The 19,909-nt window shown below is 40.4% G+C and overlaps 1 protein-coding gene across 3 annotated transcripts; it reads left to right on the forward strand.

The window, feature by feature from the left end:
• Positions 1-3,789: 3,789 nt before the first annotated feature.
• On the forward strand, positions 3,790-18,918 carry alkbh8 (alkB homolog 8, tRNA methyltransferase; the record flags this gene model as incomplete). 3 transcript variants are annotated; one of them, XM_080511785.1, is made up of 12 exons in its annotated part: positions 3,790-3,833; positions 6,617-6,750; positions 6,875-6,975; positions 7,139-7,270; positions 7,668-7,763; positions 8,357-8,461; positions 9,076-9,146; positions 12,395-12,501; positions 13,242-13,402; positions 14,836-15,101; positions 17,075-17,224; positions 18,159-18,918. In XM_080511785.1, the coding sequence occupies 11 exons, from the start codon at positions 6,689-6,691 to the stop codon at positions 18,822-18,824; spliced, it is 1,917 nt and encodes a 638-aa protein (XP_080367911.1). In that variant the 3' UTR covers positions 18,825-18,918. The 3 variants fall into 3 exon arrangements, with proteins under 3 accessions (XP_080367911.1, XP_080367910.1, XP_080367909.1); XM_080511784.1 differs by lacking the exon at positions 3,790-3,833 and adding an exon at positions 4,402-4,524; XM_080511783.1 differs by lacking the exon at positions 3,790-3,833 and adding an exon at positions 5,414-5,551.
• Positions 18,919-19,909: the final 991 nt, after the last annotated feature.

Raw genomic sequence — 19,909 nt, forward strand, 5'->3', positions numbered from 1 at the left:
GACTAAACTCATATTAACTGGAGCAATGAGCATGTTTGCATCGCATCAAGAAACTTCCCGTTTTGAGGTCAGGGGCCTTTCTGTGTGGCGATTGCATGTTTCCCTGTGAATGTGTGTTTTATTGTCCAAATACTCCAGTAGTCCTGGCAGTACCCTGCCTTTACTGAACATCTGCTGGAATTGACTCCTGCCCTCCATTGATGCTAAATTGAACAATGGGATGTTGAGTTTCATCTAACAACACATTCTATTCAACACATCAAGTTTTTTTCCCTTTACATGCTAAGCTAATGTGCAGTCAGAACGGTATTTTCCCATTTGATGGTGATCCTATGAAGAGATAAATCTATAATGGTTGAAATTCAAATTCAAAGGTTTGTCTGACTTTCAATGGGGACACGAATTATGAAAGCCAATTAAATAAGTTTTAAAAAGATCCAACACAATATTTGATGGAGAAAGGATGAAAGAGACTTTTCTTTCATTCAATAAATTCCACCTTTCTTCAGTTTAGTCTGAATGTTCTTTAGATATGTGGATTCCATCACACAACTAAGCCTTTTCTTTTTCATAGTGTCCAATTTCTTTGCCATTGAAACAGTAACTTCGGGAAGGCAGGCAGGAGCGGATCCCACCTGACTGTCCTCAGCTCTGTGGATATTTTGTCCAGTAAATTTAAATATGTTTGTCACATCCCCACAAAGCATCCATTTGAACAATGCAATCTTTTAAAAGAGAGGGGAGGCCAAATAGAACCAAAACCAATGCTTTGATTTGATGCATGGCTTTCAGGAAGCCATGTTGTTCCCAGTCCTGGATTATAAGCTTCTTGGCTGCAGTTAGACTCCGAAGTACAGAAGGATTGATTGAATTCCATGTTGCAATTCAAATGCTTTTGTAGCACGAGTAATATTTAGCTCATAAATGAGCACATTGTGGAAATCTTCAGAAGCAGTGGTTTCTGAATGGCACGTCAACCTTCATGACTATTTTATAAATAAATAATAAATACCAAAACCAGCGCGTTCGTTTTGTTCCTGCACAATTAAAATGCCATGCCAGATAAATTAAGTTAAGGCATTGGCTACCAGCCTTACTCTTTGAAGATTAATGGCACACTCATGGGATAGCTTCACCCTGGCTCTCATCATTACACTGCTTTTTTTTTTTTCCAAGCTTGGCTGGTGGCTGAGGTGAAGCTGACCTTGAGCACTGACAGGAGAAATCTTCCATTAAGCTCCTGTTTTCAACTTCAGATTGAAATTTCTAGGGGCATAATGTTGTCATTCACCTTTGATTTCTGAAATCAGTGTTTCCCAACTAAGATTCAAATTTCAAGACCATTATTTGTTACAAACATAGTTATAACACAGCATGCAGTGAAATGAGGTGTCAATTAGACGGTCAATGTTTGTTTCCGACTCAGGAAACAGAGATCTGATGTAGAGGTCAGCTTTCGCTCGCGTCACGTGGCTTTCATTACCCTGCTGATCACTCATGAGCTACTAAAAGGGCTTAGTGCTGCCAGGGCTTTTGCATCTGCTGCCACTCTTCCCTGCCACAAAATGAAATTCAAGCCTCAGAATTGATGCCAGAGAACTTGTGGAAATTATGGTTTTACCTTTCACGTCTTCAGAAATAATCTCTATCACCAAGAGCAACAAGAGTGTCCCCCACTAAGGCAAGTTGAGTGATCGTCAACTCAACTGAACTTGACGTCAAGAGCACTTAAAAAAAAAAAAGCCACAGCTTGAAATCAAATTGCTGCTCGTGAATTCTGATAACAAGTCAAAGTCTCATGCTGGGTTAATATCCAAGGAGCAGAAATGGGTTTTTAAGAGTAGTTAGAAAAGCTGAGAATGAGGCAGCATGTCAAATGTGGAATATTGTTTCAGAATTTTGGGATGACGACAGAGAATATTTCCTTCATTCCCCTCCCATCTGAGTTTCATGGACACCCATGCCTTCAATAGCAGCTGAACTTCTGATGATTTGAGGCATCAAACAGGAACATAGAGTTAAAATCGATGAAAATCTTAAAGGCAAACCAAATAATAAATAATAGACTCTAAAATGCACAGGAAGCCAGTGGAGGGAGTCGAGAATGGGCGCTGTGTGCGCCAGTTAAGAGACCAGCAGCCCCTTTCTGAACAACTGGAGACGCGTGAGGGAAGATTAGCTGACGCCAAAATAAAGTGTGTTTATTGGCAGGAGCCATTGGGACCAAACACCTCGACTTCAGTTTTCTTTAAGATTGAACAAGTTTAAAGCCATCCAGCCTTCAATGTTACTGAAGCACAACAGAAGCGGTGTGATGCAGGGAGCATCTTTTTTTTTATATGATATGTCTATCTGACTGCCATCAGCATCACAGTCGAAAGAAATGATGTGCTTTCTACAAATGGAATGGTGATTGGTTAAAGCAGAGTCTCTCACTATGTACCATTACACTAGAATAAAGGAATTTCTTTTATTTTCACCCAGCTCACCTTCGCAATTAGTGCACGGACAATTTAGCGCTTGGTCATCATCAGACAGGTTCCACTTCATTCAAGTTGAAGATGACTCTTGAGTGGAGACTAAAATTAAACATGGAGTTCCACAGGGTTCTGTGTTAGGACTAATCTTAGCTGAATTGTGTTCATTTTGTCATTCTAAATACATATGTTATGGATTCTTGTTAAAGATAGGTGAATGCAGGAAAAGTTTTATACCCTCAGCAAGGTAAAAAAAAAAAAAAAAAACAGTGAACGATGGATAAGGGAGGCCATCGAGATCATCAACCGGGACGAGGAGGCCTACATCCTCCCATACAACTGGGATTATATCCTCCAGAGACCACTGGACTGCGGGGGTGTGACCGGCCTGACAGAATCTGACAGATCTGTCAGGCCGGTCACCTGATGAAGACCGACACGTCAGATGACGCTCTGAGAAAGGCTGCAGATGCAGCCGAAGCATGTCACCAAGGTAAAAAAAAAACTTCCTGCATTCACCTGTCGTTAAAAACAAGATCCATAACAGACATAGGACCAATCTTGTTCACGTTATACAGTCTCTGGGAAACCCTCCATTAACTTCCGTTGTTGTGCAGATGACACACAAATCAATTAATCAATCAAATATTTATCACAAAATCACCATTATTGTGATTTTTAGTGAAGGATGGCAATACATGTTGTATTCAAGTAACTCCTAAATTTGGTGTAACACCTATCTGAGCTCACTTGCATTACTATTTGGCAGAAAACAGAGGTTTCCAAAGGCTTATTTACATGATCCGAAAATATGCCTGCACACAGAGGTTGGGTTAAGTGTTAACAGTAATTTGCCCATTAGTATGCATATGAATGTGTGTGTGTTGTTTTGTGTTTCTCTGTGTTTTCCTTGTGACAAACTGTGGACTTGTCCAAGGAGTGTGGTGTACAAAACCAGATAACACAGACACATCCTAAAGTTATCACGTTATTCTCCATCTTTAAGTAAAGCAACATCTTGCTTCAGGAAAAATTATTTTAAGTTGTGAAGGAGAAAAGTCAATTTTTTTTCTAATCATGCACCTCCTGATTAATCCCTCCATAAAGACAAACATTGCTGACCTACTGATGTGTCATCCTGTGATACATGAGCGAAGATTTTATTACACAGGTTTTAAAATGCATTGAAAGGACAGAGTGTGGTTATCATGTTTGAGAGGGAGGTCATGTGCTTTCCTACACGACCAGCTGTTGTTTTGTGAACTAAACTGAGCGTGGTACTGTTAAGGCGGCCGAGGGTTCCCACTGGCCAGCGGCTCAGCCCAGCGCTGTAATTATCTAGATGGCTGGAGACAGGTGAGGGCTTCATCACACAACACACCAGTGTACAGATTCGCAAACCGATGCTTTACGAGTGTTTTATGCTCACACCCAGTTCACATTCATATCCATAGGGGTCATGGGGTTATTAATCAGACTGTAGGTTAGACAGTGGAGATATTTTGTGCAGGATCTAATTGGCTCCACTGAGTCACACAAAGAGCACGACAAGGGAATAAAGTACGTCACAAACTAGTGGACGAATACGTCAATCCTAAACAACATGAGCATGTCACAATGTGAGTGATAGCTTTCATCTGATCAGTATCTGTTCTTTTGCATTATTAAACGAATGCAAACAAATGTTTTTCTTGTTCTCAGGTTGTCAAAACATGTGATGTGTCTGATGACTGTTGAATGATAAGTGTAAAAATGAAATGACCGACATTCCTTTGAGGGACAGACTCTTCCATAAACTTTAACAACATAAGAGTGTGGGTGTGACTATCTCTATCCTTAAGTATCGGGTGAGCCTGCAGGATGATCCATGCAACATTTTTGTCGGTCTTTTGCAGGGAGATTAGAGAAGCACGCAGGATGAATTTGCCATTGGAGTTGATTTAATGCTTGTATGATGGAGCCAAAGGAAAATACACTGGATATCGATAAGGCCTGGATATGAGAACAGACAATAGAAGAAGACCTTGACCTTGATAGAAGAACAATAGTAAGCAGTATATTACATTGATGTCATTGATACCAACACCTATAAGAACAAATATGGAATAATATGACCTACATGTCAATAGAGATAAATCTCCTCCAAAAAATTGTAGGACAGGTAAATGTACCAGAGGTAAAAGCCAAGCTGACAATGACACACACACACACACACACACACACACGCACACACACACACACACACACACACACACACACACACACACACACACACACACACACACACACACACACACACACACACACACACACACACCACTTTTTGTTTTTAAATAATAATAATAATAAAAATAATAATAATAATGATGATGATGATGATGATGATGATGATGATGATGATGATGATGATGATGATGATAATAATAATAATAATAGTAGTAAATGCCTAACTTAGAATTTCTTTTATTTGTGAAAAAATGGGAAAAATACAGATGAATAAATAGATAAAATAAAATGTACTCTACTCTGCTCCTCTCTTGAATGTTATTGACTGAAACAAGTTAAACATATTGATACATTTAACATTACCAACAGGTTGTAAAAAATAATAATTAGATTTTGCTATTTTGTACAACAAATGTGATTTTTAAAACGAAAGTGTGCACACGCAAACTGAATCAGGATGTGCCAATTTATAATATTACAGTGCTTGAAAGTGATGTGTAGTGTTTGTAAAATTTCTGTGAAAAATATAAAAAATATTGTCTTTTTAAACAATATTCTTTCCATATGTTGCACTCAATAAAAAGATTAGAATAAAGAAAGAAAGAAAGAAAGAAAAGTGATGCTCAGTGGACCAAGTACTGCTGCTTAAGCGGGCAGGAACATTTCTTTGTCAATGTTCGTTTCACCCGGACAAAATAAAAAAGCGCACCATGGACTGTGTTGTAGATAGCAACGTGAAACTCTCCAGAAAAAGTAAAGATGAGAAAAAAGTCTTGAAAAAACAAATTAAAGCCAGCCACACTTTATTGAAGCATGAAGGAATCAGCACGACGTCCCAGCCCACGAAGGTACGAGACAAACTGCCTTTATAAACCAGAAATAGCCGTTCGCCAGCTGTTCTCTATAGACAATGAGCGCTGGGAAGTTAAATCTGAAGTTAATCACAATTTAGGATAGACGACATTTAATTACGTTCGTATGACATCATTATCGTTATATTGTGTGACGATCGGGAGTTGATTTTCTGCCCCGTCGTGACTGACAGCTTGTGTCTCCTTGTACACACACAAGATAGAAATCCAAAGTTACTGTTTCAGAAATGTACAGTTTCTTTACAGTATTTAACAGAGGTTCACACAAATCAAAAGCAAAACAGTCAAATCATTTTCTTTTCACTTCAAAATGATGTGGCGCGTACTGTCGGTCTATCACATGAAATCCCAATGAAATACTTTTTTCATTTGTGGTTGTAGTAATGTGACGAAATGTGGAAAAGTTCAAGGAGTATGGCTACATTTCCAAGCCACTGTGCCTTTTACATTGTGATAATATGTTCCAGTAGTGCTGGCAACATCCTTAAAACATATGAATTAAAAATATAAATTCCACCTCCCCCTGTCTGAGCCCAAGATCCCCTGGTGGGAATTGTTGTTTCACAGTAGCATTTTGCAATTAATTGATTTAACTTTATTCTGACGGAACATTTTTTTGAGATGTGACTTACCAAAACAGCACAATTGCTCACACCATCCCCATCTCTTCTACTCTTGTGTTGCGTGTGCTCTCAAACTTTCACATGTACATTGACATCAGCTGCGCCGCAGTATTACACAACTCCTGATTACCACACTCTATTAATGCAGTGCTTCAAGAAATCCTTTGGAGAGGCGAGGTCCTCCTTCTCCTCTGTCTTCCAGTTACTTCACGATTGTATGACAATCTTCATTTTCTTCTCACTGACACGCTCCATTGAGCAACTCCTGCAATCTTGGCTACACATACTGTACCTAAATGATTTGTTTTCCACAGTCAGATGATGGGTCTGACTTTTAAAAGTTGGGAGTATTATTTGTTGAATTTTTTATGTCGATAACCTCGTTTCTTTTCTTCATCCATTTCTTTCACATGCGCAGAGTTTGGTGGTGGCTAATGGTGGCCTTGGGAATGGCGTTAGTCGAGAGGAGCTTTCTACGGTGCTGAAGGAGATGGGGGACGTGGAATCTCTGGTCATGCCTCCTCACAAGCCTTATGCATTTGTCACATACAGGTAAAGCTTGGCGGCAATGCTGTAGCACAACAGGGCCATTGTTTCAGTACTGTGAGACACTTTTTTTATTATCCTGAAATTTGACTCAGAAAGCACCGTGTTGTTATTCTTTTTCTGATTTTAGGTCAGAAGAGAGCACCCGGAGAGCTCACACCCACCTTAATGGACAGAAACTGCAATCTGGGGAGAACAGCGTCATGCTGTATCTCAGTTACGTCAACTCGGGTACCTGCCACATAAATCACTTTTAAAACCGCGTTTCTAAAAGAGACATTGGTTTTCTCAAGATATTAAAGAAAAGAGGGATAGCAGATATGCCGCTGTTAATGTTGCGATCTCTTCCACCAGTGCCTTACATACAGTATGTGTTTTATATATTCGTCCACAGTGACTCAAGAAGAGGATTCGTCTGTCTCTTTGCCGGGCGGTTTAGTCTTGGTGGAAGACTTTGTGTCTCCAGAGGAAGAATCTTTGCTGCTTGCTGCGATTGACTGGTCATCCACTTATGATGATGTAACCGGTAAGAGTACTGCATGTTTTGATAGTTTGGCTGAACTCTGCAAATGGTTAGCATCCCTTTAGAGAATGAAAAGAAAATACAAATGAAAGAGAAGTTATGAGACTACTTTTTTAACCATGTACTAAACCAAACTGTGTTTTAAATCATTATCATAGACTTATTTCAAGCTATTTTGTATTATTGTTCTCAAAATAGTGGAAGATTTTTGTATTTCTATATATATAGGATTTTTCCTGTTTTGTATTTTTTTTCTAAATCGAAATTCGAGAGGAGAAACAACTGACAACACATGTGATTTGCTATTGTATTCTGATTTTTAAAATGATCTAATAGACAAAATAGAAAGGAGTTTTCCTGTTTGATTGTTACGCTGAATTGCCCCAATGATGTCTTTTAGCTCAAAAGGCTCTGAAACATAGACGAGTCAAGCACTTCGGCTTTGAGTTTCGCTACGACAACAACAACGTGGATAAGGACAAGCCGTTGCCTGCAGGTAAGCCAACATTTTGTCATTCGCAAGAAGTTGTAATAACAACAACATTAATTCTTCTAGCATATTGGCATGCTGTTTGGTGCATGAGTGCGACAAAATGTGTGTTTATATGTGTGTGGGATACTAAAAAAGATTCTGAATGATCGAAAGAACAAATATTCCAAAAGTAAATAAATATTTAGACTCATTGTTCGTTTACAGTGAAAGAACGTATGAAAGAGAATCAGGGTTGTCTTTCCAATAAAAGGAAGTGTAACTTATCGGTTTAAATGGTTGAGCAGATGTTAAAGTCAAACAATCAATCAACAAAGCTAGGAAATAATCACATTATACACAAATGAAAAGAAAGCTCATTTCGCAGCTCTAGCAAAATATAGTACGGTCGTTTTGAGAGCTGGAAGCTTTCAGGCAGTCCACTGCGACTGGCACTGTTGTCTTTCATTCTTGTTTTTGCACTGCATCGCCACCACGTCCTGACGGGCAAACATTTTTGATTTTCTCATACCTTCTGCAGGCATTGCATCCTCTTACATAAACGCATTCTAAAAAGTAGAAGAATAGAACAAAACAATAATATGAAGTCATGTTTCCAGGTCTTCCTGAGGAGTGTTTACCTCTGCTGCAGCGCTGTTTGAGTGAAAGACACATCGACGCCATGCCGGACCAGCTGACTGTGAATCAGTACGAGTCTGGACAGGGTGCGCTTCTCCTGCATTATGAATAATTCACAAAAAATACCTGCATCAGTACCTCAGGCTGGTTCCACCGTTGGTATTCGGTGGAATCCCAATGATGTACTGCAGAGATTTCAGTCTGCGAGTCCAAACTTTACACATGTAGAAACTGGCAGATCTCATGTCAGAGACACAGATAGTAACATATACAGTATACGCACACTGATACACATGCATGAAGAATTAGCCCCACATCCAGTAATAAATCATCTCCTATAGAGCAGGAGGCACTGAATCTTAATCGTACTTTTTTTTCAGGGTGTACCTGCAGGATAGTTTCAAGTCACAGAGCGTTAGGTGAAAAGTAAAGTCTTTATTCCCTATTTCCATATCAAGTTAAATACGAAGCAAACAGTGTTCACTGTTTTGTACCACAAGATGGCAGCAGGAGCTATACTGCAGTTCCAGGAAACAGTAAAAGTACTTGAATCATGTGGTTTCAATTAAAGGTTTAACACTGACCAGCATTATAGTGCTAAAAAAACAAAGAGAAATGGTTTCAAGTTCACTTATGGTGGATCCAAATGTCTACAAGATATGAGTTTTCTATTTTAGGTCATAGTTTCTCTCGTGTTCAGGTATCCCACCTCATGTGGACACTCACTCTGCCTTCGAGGACACCATCATGTCTCTGAGTCTCGAGGCCCAGGTAAGAAGTCTTCGTTTATCTTCTGTGATCTTTACATCACTTCCAGCATCAAATATCTCCGCGCTGATAACGTACAGGGCATGGATTTAATCAGTCAGCCTCATGAAATCAGACAGGGTTGCCTGCTGTTCGTCTGGATGCATCCATCAGTAATTCAAACTCAAGCTACACTTTAAAGTCTAAAGAAAAAATATTAATGATGCAACAGTTAAAAGGTGAGAAGAAATATAAATATAATGTCTGTCACTTGTCACTGGGTTTGTGTTACTTTGTGCTTCGTGGTTTTATCAGTCAAATTAGTTGCCATTGCATCAACCTGTGATTCATCTGTGTTTTGTGTGTGTCTGTGTCTGTGTGTGTGTGTGTGTGTGTGTGTGTATGTGTGTGCGCGCACAACAGGGTGTTTTGATCCTGCGTCCATGTGAGCTCTGTCTGACACGCCGTCGCGCCGTCTCGCTGGCTCTTGCATTCTCTTCATGCAGAGTGGCAGTAATGACTCAGCTGTGAGGACGGTCGCCCCCCGCCGGTAGCGTTTAGTGCCCTTGGCTGTGACGGATGTGACCTGGAACCAGGCTGGAGGTTGAGTCTCTGCAGCTTGATTGCTGGAGATGAACACCCTTCTGACCCCGATTGTCTGAAAGTCACTGGCTTTATGAGCAGCGTTAGTCTGTCACACACACATTCTATGAGCTTCTTACTTGTGACGGTGAAAGAATTATTTAGAATAAAGTTATCTAACCTAAGACAACCAAAATAATGGCCTCTTCAAGGAAAGGCGGTTTGACTGGTGTATGTGGATACAAGTGAATCTCCAACATTGAGACACCGAGACAAAGACGCCTCCGATGACTCGTGTTGAGAGTTTATAAACATCTCCACAAACAAAGTTGAGAACATTAGGCAGCAAATTATCCCTCAGTTTCAAAATTGTAACCTCTACTTGGGACTGAAATACTTATTTTAGCAGTTTAGAACCTGTTTCATCAATGTTTGGATTAGAAATATTGTCCCACCAACAACGCTGCCCTCCACTGGAGGCATTGTTAACAACAATGGCTACGTTATTGAGGCCTAGGCGTCTGGAAGCAGGGATGCATAGCAACATGTGTCGTAAGTGACTTGTGTAAACGAAGCATATTTGCACCTTGAGATCATCACAAAAGCTGGGTTGCTGCACCTTATGGTGTAACTACTGCTATGAGCTGCAGCTACTGAGAATCAATCTGAAAACAATTGTGGAAAATACCATGAAAGTAAAAGCGGCTCTGACGTCTACTTTTATACTGAGCTTTTTCTTCTGTAAGTAAATGCGACAAGAGCGATTCGTTTACCGCTTGAAAGCCCCGGCAGTGTCTGTTGTTGCAGTCGTCTACTCATTATACATTCAATGACTGCATCGACTCTCAAATATGAACATTTTCTGGGTATTAATTTTTGCTCTATAGCAACACAGAAGCATATTATAGTCGATCTGATTGGGGGGGGGGCTTTCTGGGATAAGACATCGCTTTTTAATGGATAATTCCAGGGTTAGTGTCTCGGGAATCGATTATGTCACTGGATTTCCACACACAGGTTGTGTGAGTGTGTTTGTGTGTGAGTGTGCGAGGGCGTGATGAATAGTCTTGGAGTAAAGTGTAGCTGCCAGCCTCAACATCGATTTGGTCACATTCCACTGGTTTCATTGAGCTGCTAATACACCTCAGACGGGACCCGCACTGTCCTGTAGTGTGTGTGCGCGTGTGTGTTCAGTAGTGGTCTTCTGAGAGGAAGGATCTGATCATTTGCCGGAGTGGCGCGTTCTCTCACAATCAAACACAAACCCATATCTGTCGCTCCCCCACACACTCGCACACGCCTCTTCTTCCTAAATCCAATTTTACTGCTCTCAGAAGTTGGAGGGATGCGGTTTGAAATTGTGTAGATGTAATTTCCCAGCAGAGCCGGTGCCGTTATGTGCTGTAAGGAAACATTAGGATCAAACACCAATGCTGGAATGGAGCTGCCTCTGCTGACTGTTGGAGAGAGAGCAGACATGCTTTGTCTTTTCTTTTTTTTTTTTGTCCCTCCGGGTGTGCCGTTTGTCAAACCTGGAGGGAAAAAAGAAATGGTTCATGCTAAATCTGTTTGTTCATTCAGTATGCTGATGCCAGCGTTCATTCATTAGCTCGTTTTGTCACTCAGGAAACACAACGCCTGAAGAATATTAATGGCTTTCATTCCACGTTCCATTATTGGAAATTGCTTTAAGGAAGCTAAATAATGGCAGGTGTTTAACACAAAAAAGATATCATATATATATATATTTTTAAGGGATTCTTGAAGATCAATGAAGCTTTGTCTTGTTTTTGAAGACGTGTAAACAGCTTGATTGATACTCGAGGCATTCAGTATGACCCTCCTGATCGATGCTTACAGCGACACTTCGATCCTGCTTGTCAGGTAATCAGTGGAAACACTCGTCTGATCAGACTGGGAATTAGTATTTAATAAGGAATAACACTCTCTGAGTTTGTTGAAACGACTTTGATTCCAGTTTATTTAAAACTTTAAAATCTATACAGAGTCCTAATATTGAATTATGATATCCTAGTGATCTTTACTAAATATCCTGGGTGGAATTACCACTCGTAAAAATGACAACTGTTTTATAAGATATAGGGGAGATGCTTTTACTCAAAATGTCATGTGATTGATCTCATTTAGAAGGTGCAATCCAACTTATTTAACTTAAGTGTGAGGAATTTGTTTGGATTGGCGTGTAATTTACCAGATTAAAAATGTTCCAACATGAATTATGGTATGAAAAGCTCACACGCGAGTAGGTTTGAGTCACCGTTCAACACCGTTGCTCAATTTTGTGTTTTTAGAACTGATAACTGATATATTTGGCAATTAGATTATTACATTTTGCAATTAAAACAAAAGAAATCTGCTTTTGATGGCTTGGATATTGTTCAGAAGACTTGTTAGACAGATATAAACTGAAGGAAGAACATTTGACTATTTGAGCATAAAATAAATGAAAAGTATGGTTTGCAAAAAGAAAGTAGCCTTCTAAGAAATATAATCATAATGTACAGTCGATATGAATGAAGACATCTAAAAATAGATGTTTGTTGGGTTTAAGCTGGCGGTGTCAAGCTCATTTTAGTTCAGGGAGAAGCGAGAGGCTGCTCATCCTCGCGATTTGCTCGAGTCTCGATCTTCTTCAGGTCACGTCCACACATGCTTGTGTATTCTTGCAGACAGTGATGGATTTCCGCCATCCTGATGGCCGTGCCGTTCCTGTGGTGCTGCCTGGAAGGAGCCTCCTGGTGATGAAGGGAGAGAGCAGATACTTGTGGACACACGGGTGAGCTGGATCATGTCAGACTCACCGGTTTCTTTGAACCAAGGGCGTAGGAATGAGTTTAACATTGGGGGGGGGGGGGGGGGGGGGCACATTGGAAACCTGACAGATCCCTAATGAGTTTAAGCAGAAATGTCAAAAATTAACTACTGTCTAACTATTAACTTCTGACAAGATGAATAATGTAACAAAGATTTTTCACTTTTAAATATCAGATGATTTCCCTACTTTATTTTAAGCCCTCCCCTCCCGCCCCGTGCCGTCCTCTCCTCCTCCTTCCTGCTCCTAAATATACAGAATGTGCAGCATGAATGTGAACCATTTTAAACTGGGAAGAATCATTGGTCATGATGGAGCACCTCACTACATACATATTCAGAACACTTGTGGGGTATTGCTGCTGATCACCTGATAAAAACTTAACCCAAACCTTTCTAGTCCTCTCCTGTCTCTTCCCTGGATTACAGTACTCACCATGAAATAGTTGATGTTTCAAAAGTATTAGGAGGTCATCCATATTTCACTAACCAATTTAAGACCTGAACTCCCTCGAAACACTCAGGACAGGACGCTGCGCTGTACCGTCAAAATAAAAGTGCATTTTTTTTTGTGTCTTTTATTGCATACATTTGAATGTCCAACACTGAGGAATTTGTTGGCACCCACAGCGTCTTTTGTCACTGCAAGTTATTTTCAGTTTTAGATTCTTAACTTGTGATAACTATTTCTCCATCTTGTCCCAGGATCACTCCCAGGAAGTTTGACATGGTACCGGCTCGCGACCCACAATCCCCTTCTCACACAACGTCTGACCCCGGGACGCAAAGCCACCTCACCTTGAGCAAGAGAGGCACCCGCACTTCTTTCACTTTCCGAAAGATCAGACACGAACCCTGCCGCTGTGGTGAGGATGATATATAGGTGTGTCTTTATAATCAGGGAGATTATATTGTCACTGCATGTGAGCAGAAAGTAGGTGTGTCGGGGTGAATCCTGCTCTGAATGACAGGAGGCGTGTCACCACCTATAGGACACACGATGTGTCTAGTGTATAGTCAAGGTGTTTCCGTTGCATCGCTTGACGCATCGATTTTGTTTGTTTGTCTGCAAGTTTGCATTCGATAGCAGTGATGTGGTAAACAGTTGGATCAATTTCTTCGTCGTAACGCAGCATGATTGACTGTGACAATCCAGAGACATTTTCATCGGATATGCAGCATGCAAAGAGCTATTTTAAAAGTTTAGTCTCCTTTACTTTGATTGCTTTTACCTCATTAACTTGCCCCCAACAAATGAGCAATCAATAACTCATTGACCTTCAGATCACATGTCGTGACTTTTTGTAAGTTTTGTTTTTTCAGTTGGAGATGACCAAAAACTCGGTTATGTTTACTTTTAAATTAGTCTTTTTTTTTTTTTATATATATATAATTTTACTATATTCTAAGTCCCATTTAGATGAAGATATTTTTTTAAAAAGAAACCTGGCCAGGTTGCAGTAATTACTATTACAAGACAAGTAGTATCTGTAGTACAATAATATACAAGTGTTACAGTGAAAAACAGTACAGATAAACACATACAATTCCCTCAGCCAGTCACTCATGATATACTTGAATTTATTGTTAGAATATGAATGTTTCTACCTTGAGATATATATATTTTTTAATTATTCAACAACCAAGGTCGGAGTATGAAAAAGCAGCATTTCTCAAAGCTGTTCAAACATTAGGTACGCTCAGAACAATTGTCAAAAAGTACAAATTTTAGTTTAAAAAGCCTTAACAAGACAATTTCATTTATTTGCTAATTTTCTTTTTTGTATAAAGATATGCTCATGGAATCTGTTTGCCTCCTGTATGACACACGTTGTAGTTCTCAGGCTAAAGTGTTTCACTCAGTAAAATGAATGAGCCAAAGAAAGGCTCATGTTATTGATCTCATTGGGCCTTAAAGGCATGACCACTCAGTCCTTTAAAAAGCACCAAAGTGCTGTACAAAGAATAATATGATGTAAAACTGCACAGTTGACACGTTTTACATAAAATGGATAAAAGATACAGACAATACAATAAAACAAACACAGTTAAAGCAAATTAAAAGAGAGAGAAATATTAGAAGACAATCAATATAGAATGAAAAGTCAATGGCTTACATGTTGTATGTAGGTTTTAAAGTGCGTTCTTATTGGAACTCCACAAAGTTTTTAAAAGTTTTTAATGGAGGTTTTCAAATGCTTGATGCCTTAACAATATCATTTCATCAAAACAAAAGTATAAAAGATGGGATGTTTACGCAATAGCGACGTAAACACTGCTCACCCCTTCCCCTCCCCAGCATTCCCCTCTGCCTGCGACAGTCAAGGAGCTCCATTACCTCCATCTCCTCCTGCACTTCCCAGTTGCCATAGCGACGCAGCCCGTCTGGAGGAGGAGTACGTGCACCGCGTGTACGAGGCCATCGCTTCCCACTTCAGCAGCACGCGCCACTCCCCCTGGCCTCGCGTCTGCCACTTCCTGTCCTCGCTCGCACCCGGCGGCGTGCTGGCAGATGTGGGCTGCGGCAACGGGAAATACCTGGGTGTCAACCCGGAGGTGACCGCAGTGAGTGTCGTCATGCTCCATGATAACGCCTGTCATTCACCCAATGCTTCATTGATCCCTTGCAAGGGGAGTTCTCCTTTTATCCGTCCAATTTTGCTGACATGACAAACTGCTCCCTCTCAGGATAACAGTATGTCGAGATGCTCCATAATGCTCAGAGGAGGTCTCGTCTGCAGAAACATATACAGCAAACTGAAAGTTAAAGGTGAAACTTTTCCATGGTAATTTTACAGCTCCGTGCCATCCCCCCCCCCCTCGAGTGAACGGACACTTTTTGTGTCACAATTCACTCCTACTGAGGAAACATTTACGCGGCTCTTGCTTTTACACTTCATCACAATGATCATATACACTGGTGATTTTCTGAATTTAAAAACCCATGACGGATCAAATGCATTGTGATCTGCAGAGATAAACATGGGACAATCTGAAGTTTCATGAGCGTCCTCATGAATCAGAGTTGCAAACTAGAACTGTAAAAGAAAGTAATCACCTTCCTGAAATACAATTTTAATCATTCTTGCTGCAACAAAGTTGAGCTATATACTCTGAATTTTGAAGTTCAGCAGTAGCTGATGAGCCAGTGTTTGAATGTTTTTCCTGAAAAGTGCAGAAACAACACAAAAACTGCAGAGGTTCCAGCTTCGCTCCCCGACAATCTTATAAACCCAAAGTGAGACACTGTGTCGGCACCTCAGCACCCAGTTACATAAGCCAGGCCTGCATGCAGCAGCGCTGAGTAAAGTTTGCATCACACACCTTCCTCAGGCAAGAAGCTGCGTGTTTCTCATCCACAAGTTGAGCTTCAGGCTGATGGTGTGGGCTATGCTTTTTAAACTCAAAGTAATGCTCTTCACAGTGAGTCACACATATATGGTTCACTTTGAAGCTCATTTTGGTTTTTTAAGTTTTCTGAAGGGTGAACTCCACGTCTCGATTCAAAAGAGTAAATCTGAAAAAAAACAAAACAAAAACAACATCTCCTTGTTTGGGGAGTGGTTTCCTCTGGATGTGGTTGTTTGTGTTTGCTCCGTCTCCATGGCAGTATCCTAAAAATGCCTGTTTACGTATGCACACAGGGATATTCATGTTTGGGATTTGGAGGCGTGTGTAAGCAGCTTATCCTGACTCAGACTGTGCAGCTGTGATAAGTCATTACTGTGAACGATTGTGAAAGTCACTTTTTATTTCTATATTTAAATTTGTTTTTGCTCTTCTCTATTTTTTCTCTCTCATTACTCAGTGAGTTTTAAAAATAATTTGACCAATAATTAGAAACCTTTTCAGCCTTATTGCCTCTGAACTGAACCATCTAAAGTATGTTATTGTTTAATTCTTTGTCATTTAAGCTTATAAGCTGTAAAAATTAATTCAAAGTACTATATCGCAAAATATTATAATAACAAGTTTGAGGGTTTTTTTTTTCAACTGGAAGTTTTTTTTTTTTTTATGCATTAAAACTTTTGAGACTCCTTACTTTTGTTATGAGTGTAGAAATGCCTGAACTTTCCAGCTTTTCAATGATATCCTATTTGTATTGCTGCACCTGCCTCCCCTGCTCTGCCATCGCACTTTGAGACGGAAAATTGCTCAGTTTATAGACTGAATGTGTCTGTGTCGTGTTTCCTCTCGTCTCCGTCTCTTTTGGGATGAAATCATTTGAATTTTGACTGAATTGCTTCTGGAGATTAAGTGAGTTGAAAATGATTACCGCTACCGTCTTGTACTTCCTCCTCCTTGTGTTTATTTGACATATTTCTCTACGTTCTCCATTTCCCCCTCATTCTCCTTCCATTTGTGTCTTTTTTTTTTTCTAATTCTGTTTACTTAAACTGTCTTCCCACCACCACTGCTTTGTCGTAATGGTCAATTCTCCCTTTCTATATGTTGTACTTCAGTTTAACACTCTTCACATCATTATTTTGTTTTATTCAAAATCTCTTCAGTGTTTCTGCATTTGCTTTCAATGTCAGGTGGGATGTGATCGGAGCAGCGCCCTTGTCCAAATCTGTGCCGAGAGGGGTTTCCGTGCATTTGTGTCGGACGCTCTCAGCGTCCCGCTGCGCACCGCCTCGTGCGACGCCTGTATCTCCATCGCTGTCATACATCATTTCTCCACAGAGGTACAGTGCGTACTCAACAAGCACACTTCAACCATTACAAGGGGACTTCCTCTGAATTCATCGTCTCAGCTTTTCGAATGGAGTGGCCTGCAAAGAACTCCATGTACGCGGTGAATAAACTCGGATTTCGGTGGCGTCTCTGAAACGTTTTGGAAAAATTTGGCCTGGGTAAAACTAAAGTTTAAAAACTCGGCTGTAAACGATAGTCCTGTGCAGCTGGATTGGACGATTAATGGGAGCCTGAATGAAGCACGAACCAAAGAGCTGTGGGCAAATCGCACACACAGACTCAGTAGTTTCATAGTTTGCTGCAATGGTTATAAGACATAGAGTCCACTGCTGTTTCGTCCTCTTTATACATATTTTAGCCTGCGAATGAGCTTTCACCTGGTAAAAATGCAACAGCATACAATGTGTTGCATTCAGCCCGGCACACTGTATTGTGGGAGATAAATGTGTACACAGCAGCCGTTCGGCACGTGATTTGCCTGTTTCTTCAAGTCTTGAGTGGGATGCAAACTGGACCAGAGTGTAACTTGGTCCAGACGTACTCAATATCTCATCTATGAAAAGATTTAAGATGCTTTTCCAGAAGGAAATTCCTTCTTTCTTTATGAAGATTGAGCATGAAACAATACATGGTCACATCACAAGGCACCGTGGAACATAAGTAGGCTTGCAAACCTCACTGTCGCTGATCCTCTCCTTATTTCAGAAAAGCAGAGCCTCAAAAGAGCTCTGTGAGGAAGATGAGCTTCACACACGTTTTGCTCTCTCTAATCTCACACAGCACACACGTCCCATGCAAAGTAGTAATTTCTTTTGTCAATGTCGGACTTCCTAATCTGAATTATTGCACTTCACTATAGATGTGCTTGTTTAAAATGTGTGCGTTTTAATCAAATAACTAACAGTTGTGTGTGTGTTTCTGAAGGAGCGTCGGCTGCAGGCAGTGAAGGAGCTGGTGAGGCTCTTGAAGCCTGGAGGTCGAGCCCTCATCTACGTTTGGGCTTTTGAACAAGAGCACAACAAGCAAAAGTCCAAATATCTCAAAGACTACAACGAAGAGGATCATGGGAAGTTCAGCCCGACAAGAAACACACCTGAGGAGAGCCAGGAGCCTCATGGGAAATCAACGCACCCTGCCAGTACACACTTGGAGGAATCCAGCGGGCCCACTCACTCCGTGCAAGCGGTGGCTGGCAGGCTTGGCGTGCACACCAACCGCACGGCCTTTAACACCCAGGACCTCTTGGTGCCTTGGCATCTGAAAGGAGGAAAGAAAGCAGGCGAGGGAGAATCAAGACATGGCGAGAAGAAGGATGAAAGAAGGGAGACGTCCAAGAAGGCCTCAGATCACGCCTGTTCTTTCTCTAATGACGCCACTTTAAGATCTGACTCTAAAGCCAGCCCCAGTCCGAGTTCCAGTTCAGCTCTCAAGTCAGAGTCGGAGAGCAGCACGCCTCCAGTCTTTCACCGGTTTTACCACGTCTTCCAGCAGGGGGAGCTCGAGCAGCTGTGTGGTCTGGTGGCAGGAGCCAACGTGCAGAGCAGCTACCATGATCAGGGGAACTGGTGTGTCGAGCTCGAGAAGGACTGAAGGAGCCGATTAGACACGAGACGCACATCATTTGTAATGATTTTGCTATTCATTAATGTTAAAAACATGTTAATGTAGTGAACCAAAAAATTCAGTCGAAGATTCTCTGTCATGAAATAAAGGATTTTTAAAAAATGTCTGCCTTTGTTGTGGTATCTATTTTATATTATCCTACTGTAATGAAATAGGCTTCTCCAGGTAGTATTGAATGTATTGGATGACCTTATCCTGGATGACATAAATGTCTGTATATTCTACTCCTTACACCTCATGGATTATGATTCAAACTTGCAGTGAAGGGATCAAAGCAGCTGAATGTCACAGTTCTCTATACTGAAGTTTGCTGTGGCAGTGGTTGATACAGTCAGAAGTGATAAAGTCTCATCAATAGTGTTTAAGTGCAAAGCTTCCTCTTTCTGTTTGAAAAATAAAGTTTAATTGGAATTCAGAGTGGTTCATATAATATCCCACCACATTACCTATTTTTTTAGTGAAGGGAAAAAAAAAGATTTGATGTCCACCTCACTATGATTCAATTGGTGAATCATGATCTTTAATAATGATGAAGCTGCCAAATCCACACTGACAGTTATGTGTGTATATGTGTACAAATGACACCAATCACTACCAAAAATGTCCAATGTGCCATTAAAAGAACCTTTTCTAGCAAAGTAATGTAGAAAAAAATTACATTCTTGAGTATATTTGACAACTTTAACCCCTTTCCTTGAACAAAGAGCTAAAATGAGGACTTCTACTTCCACCAGTGTTTGTTTTTCTCTGCACAATAATCTGTAATTCTAATTAAATTACTTTTGTAAACTCTGCATTCCTTCAGTCATACTTTGCCTTAGTTGTCTCAGCATTCTGGGAAACTTTTTTTTGTGGTTTCGTACAGGTATTTTTAATTATGAATGAAATCAATTAATTCTGTATATTGATCATTTGCCTTTTGTCGACTTGGTTTGTCTTTTGTTCACCCTGTCAATTGTCTATTAAGGTCTTTAAATTGTATTAACTTGCATGATCAGTGCCATATCATCAGAGTTTGTATTATACAGCATAAAAACACACAATTACTTATG

The sequence above is a fragment of the Blennius ocellaris genome, assembly GCF_963422515.1.
Source record: "Blennius ocellaris genome assembly, chromosome: 2".
NCBI classification, from domain to species: Eukaryota; Metazoa; Chordata; class Actinopteri; order Blenniiformes; family Blenniidae; genus Blennius; species Blennius ocellaris.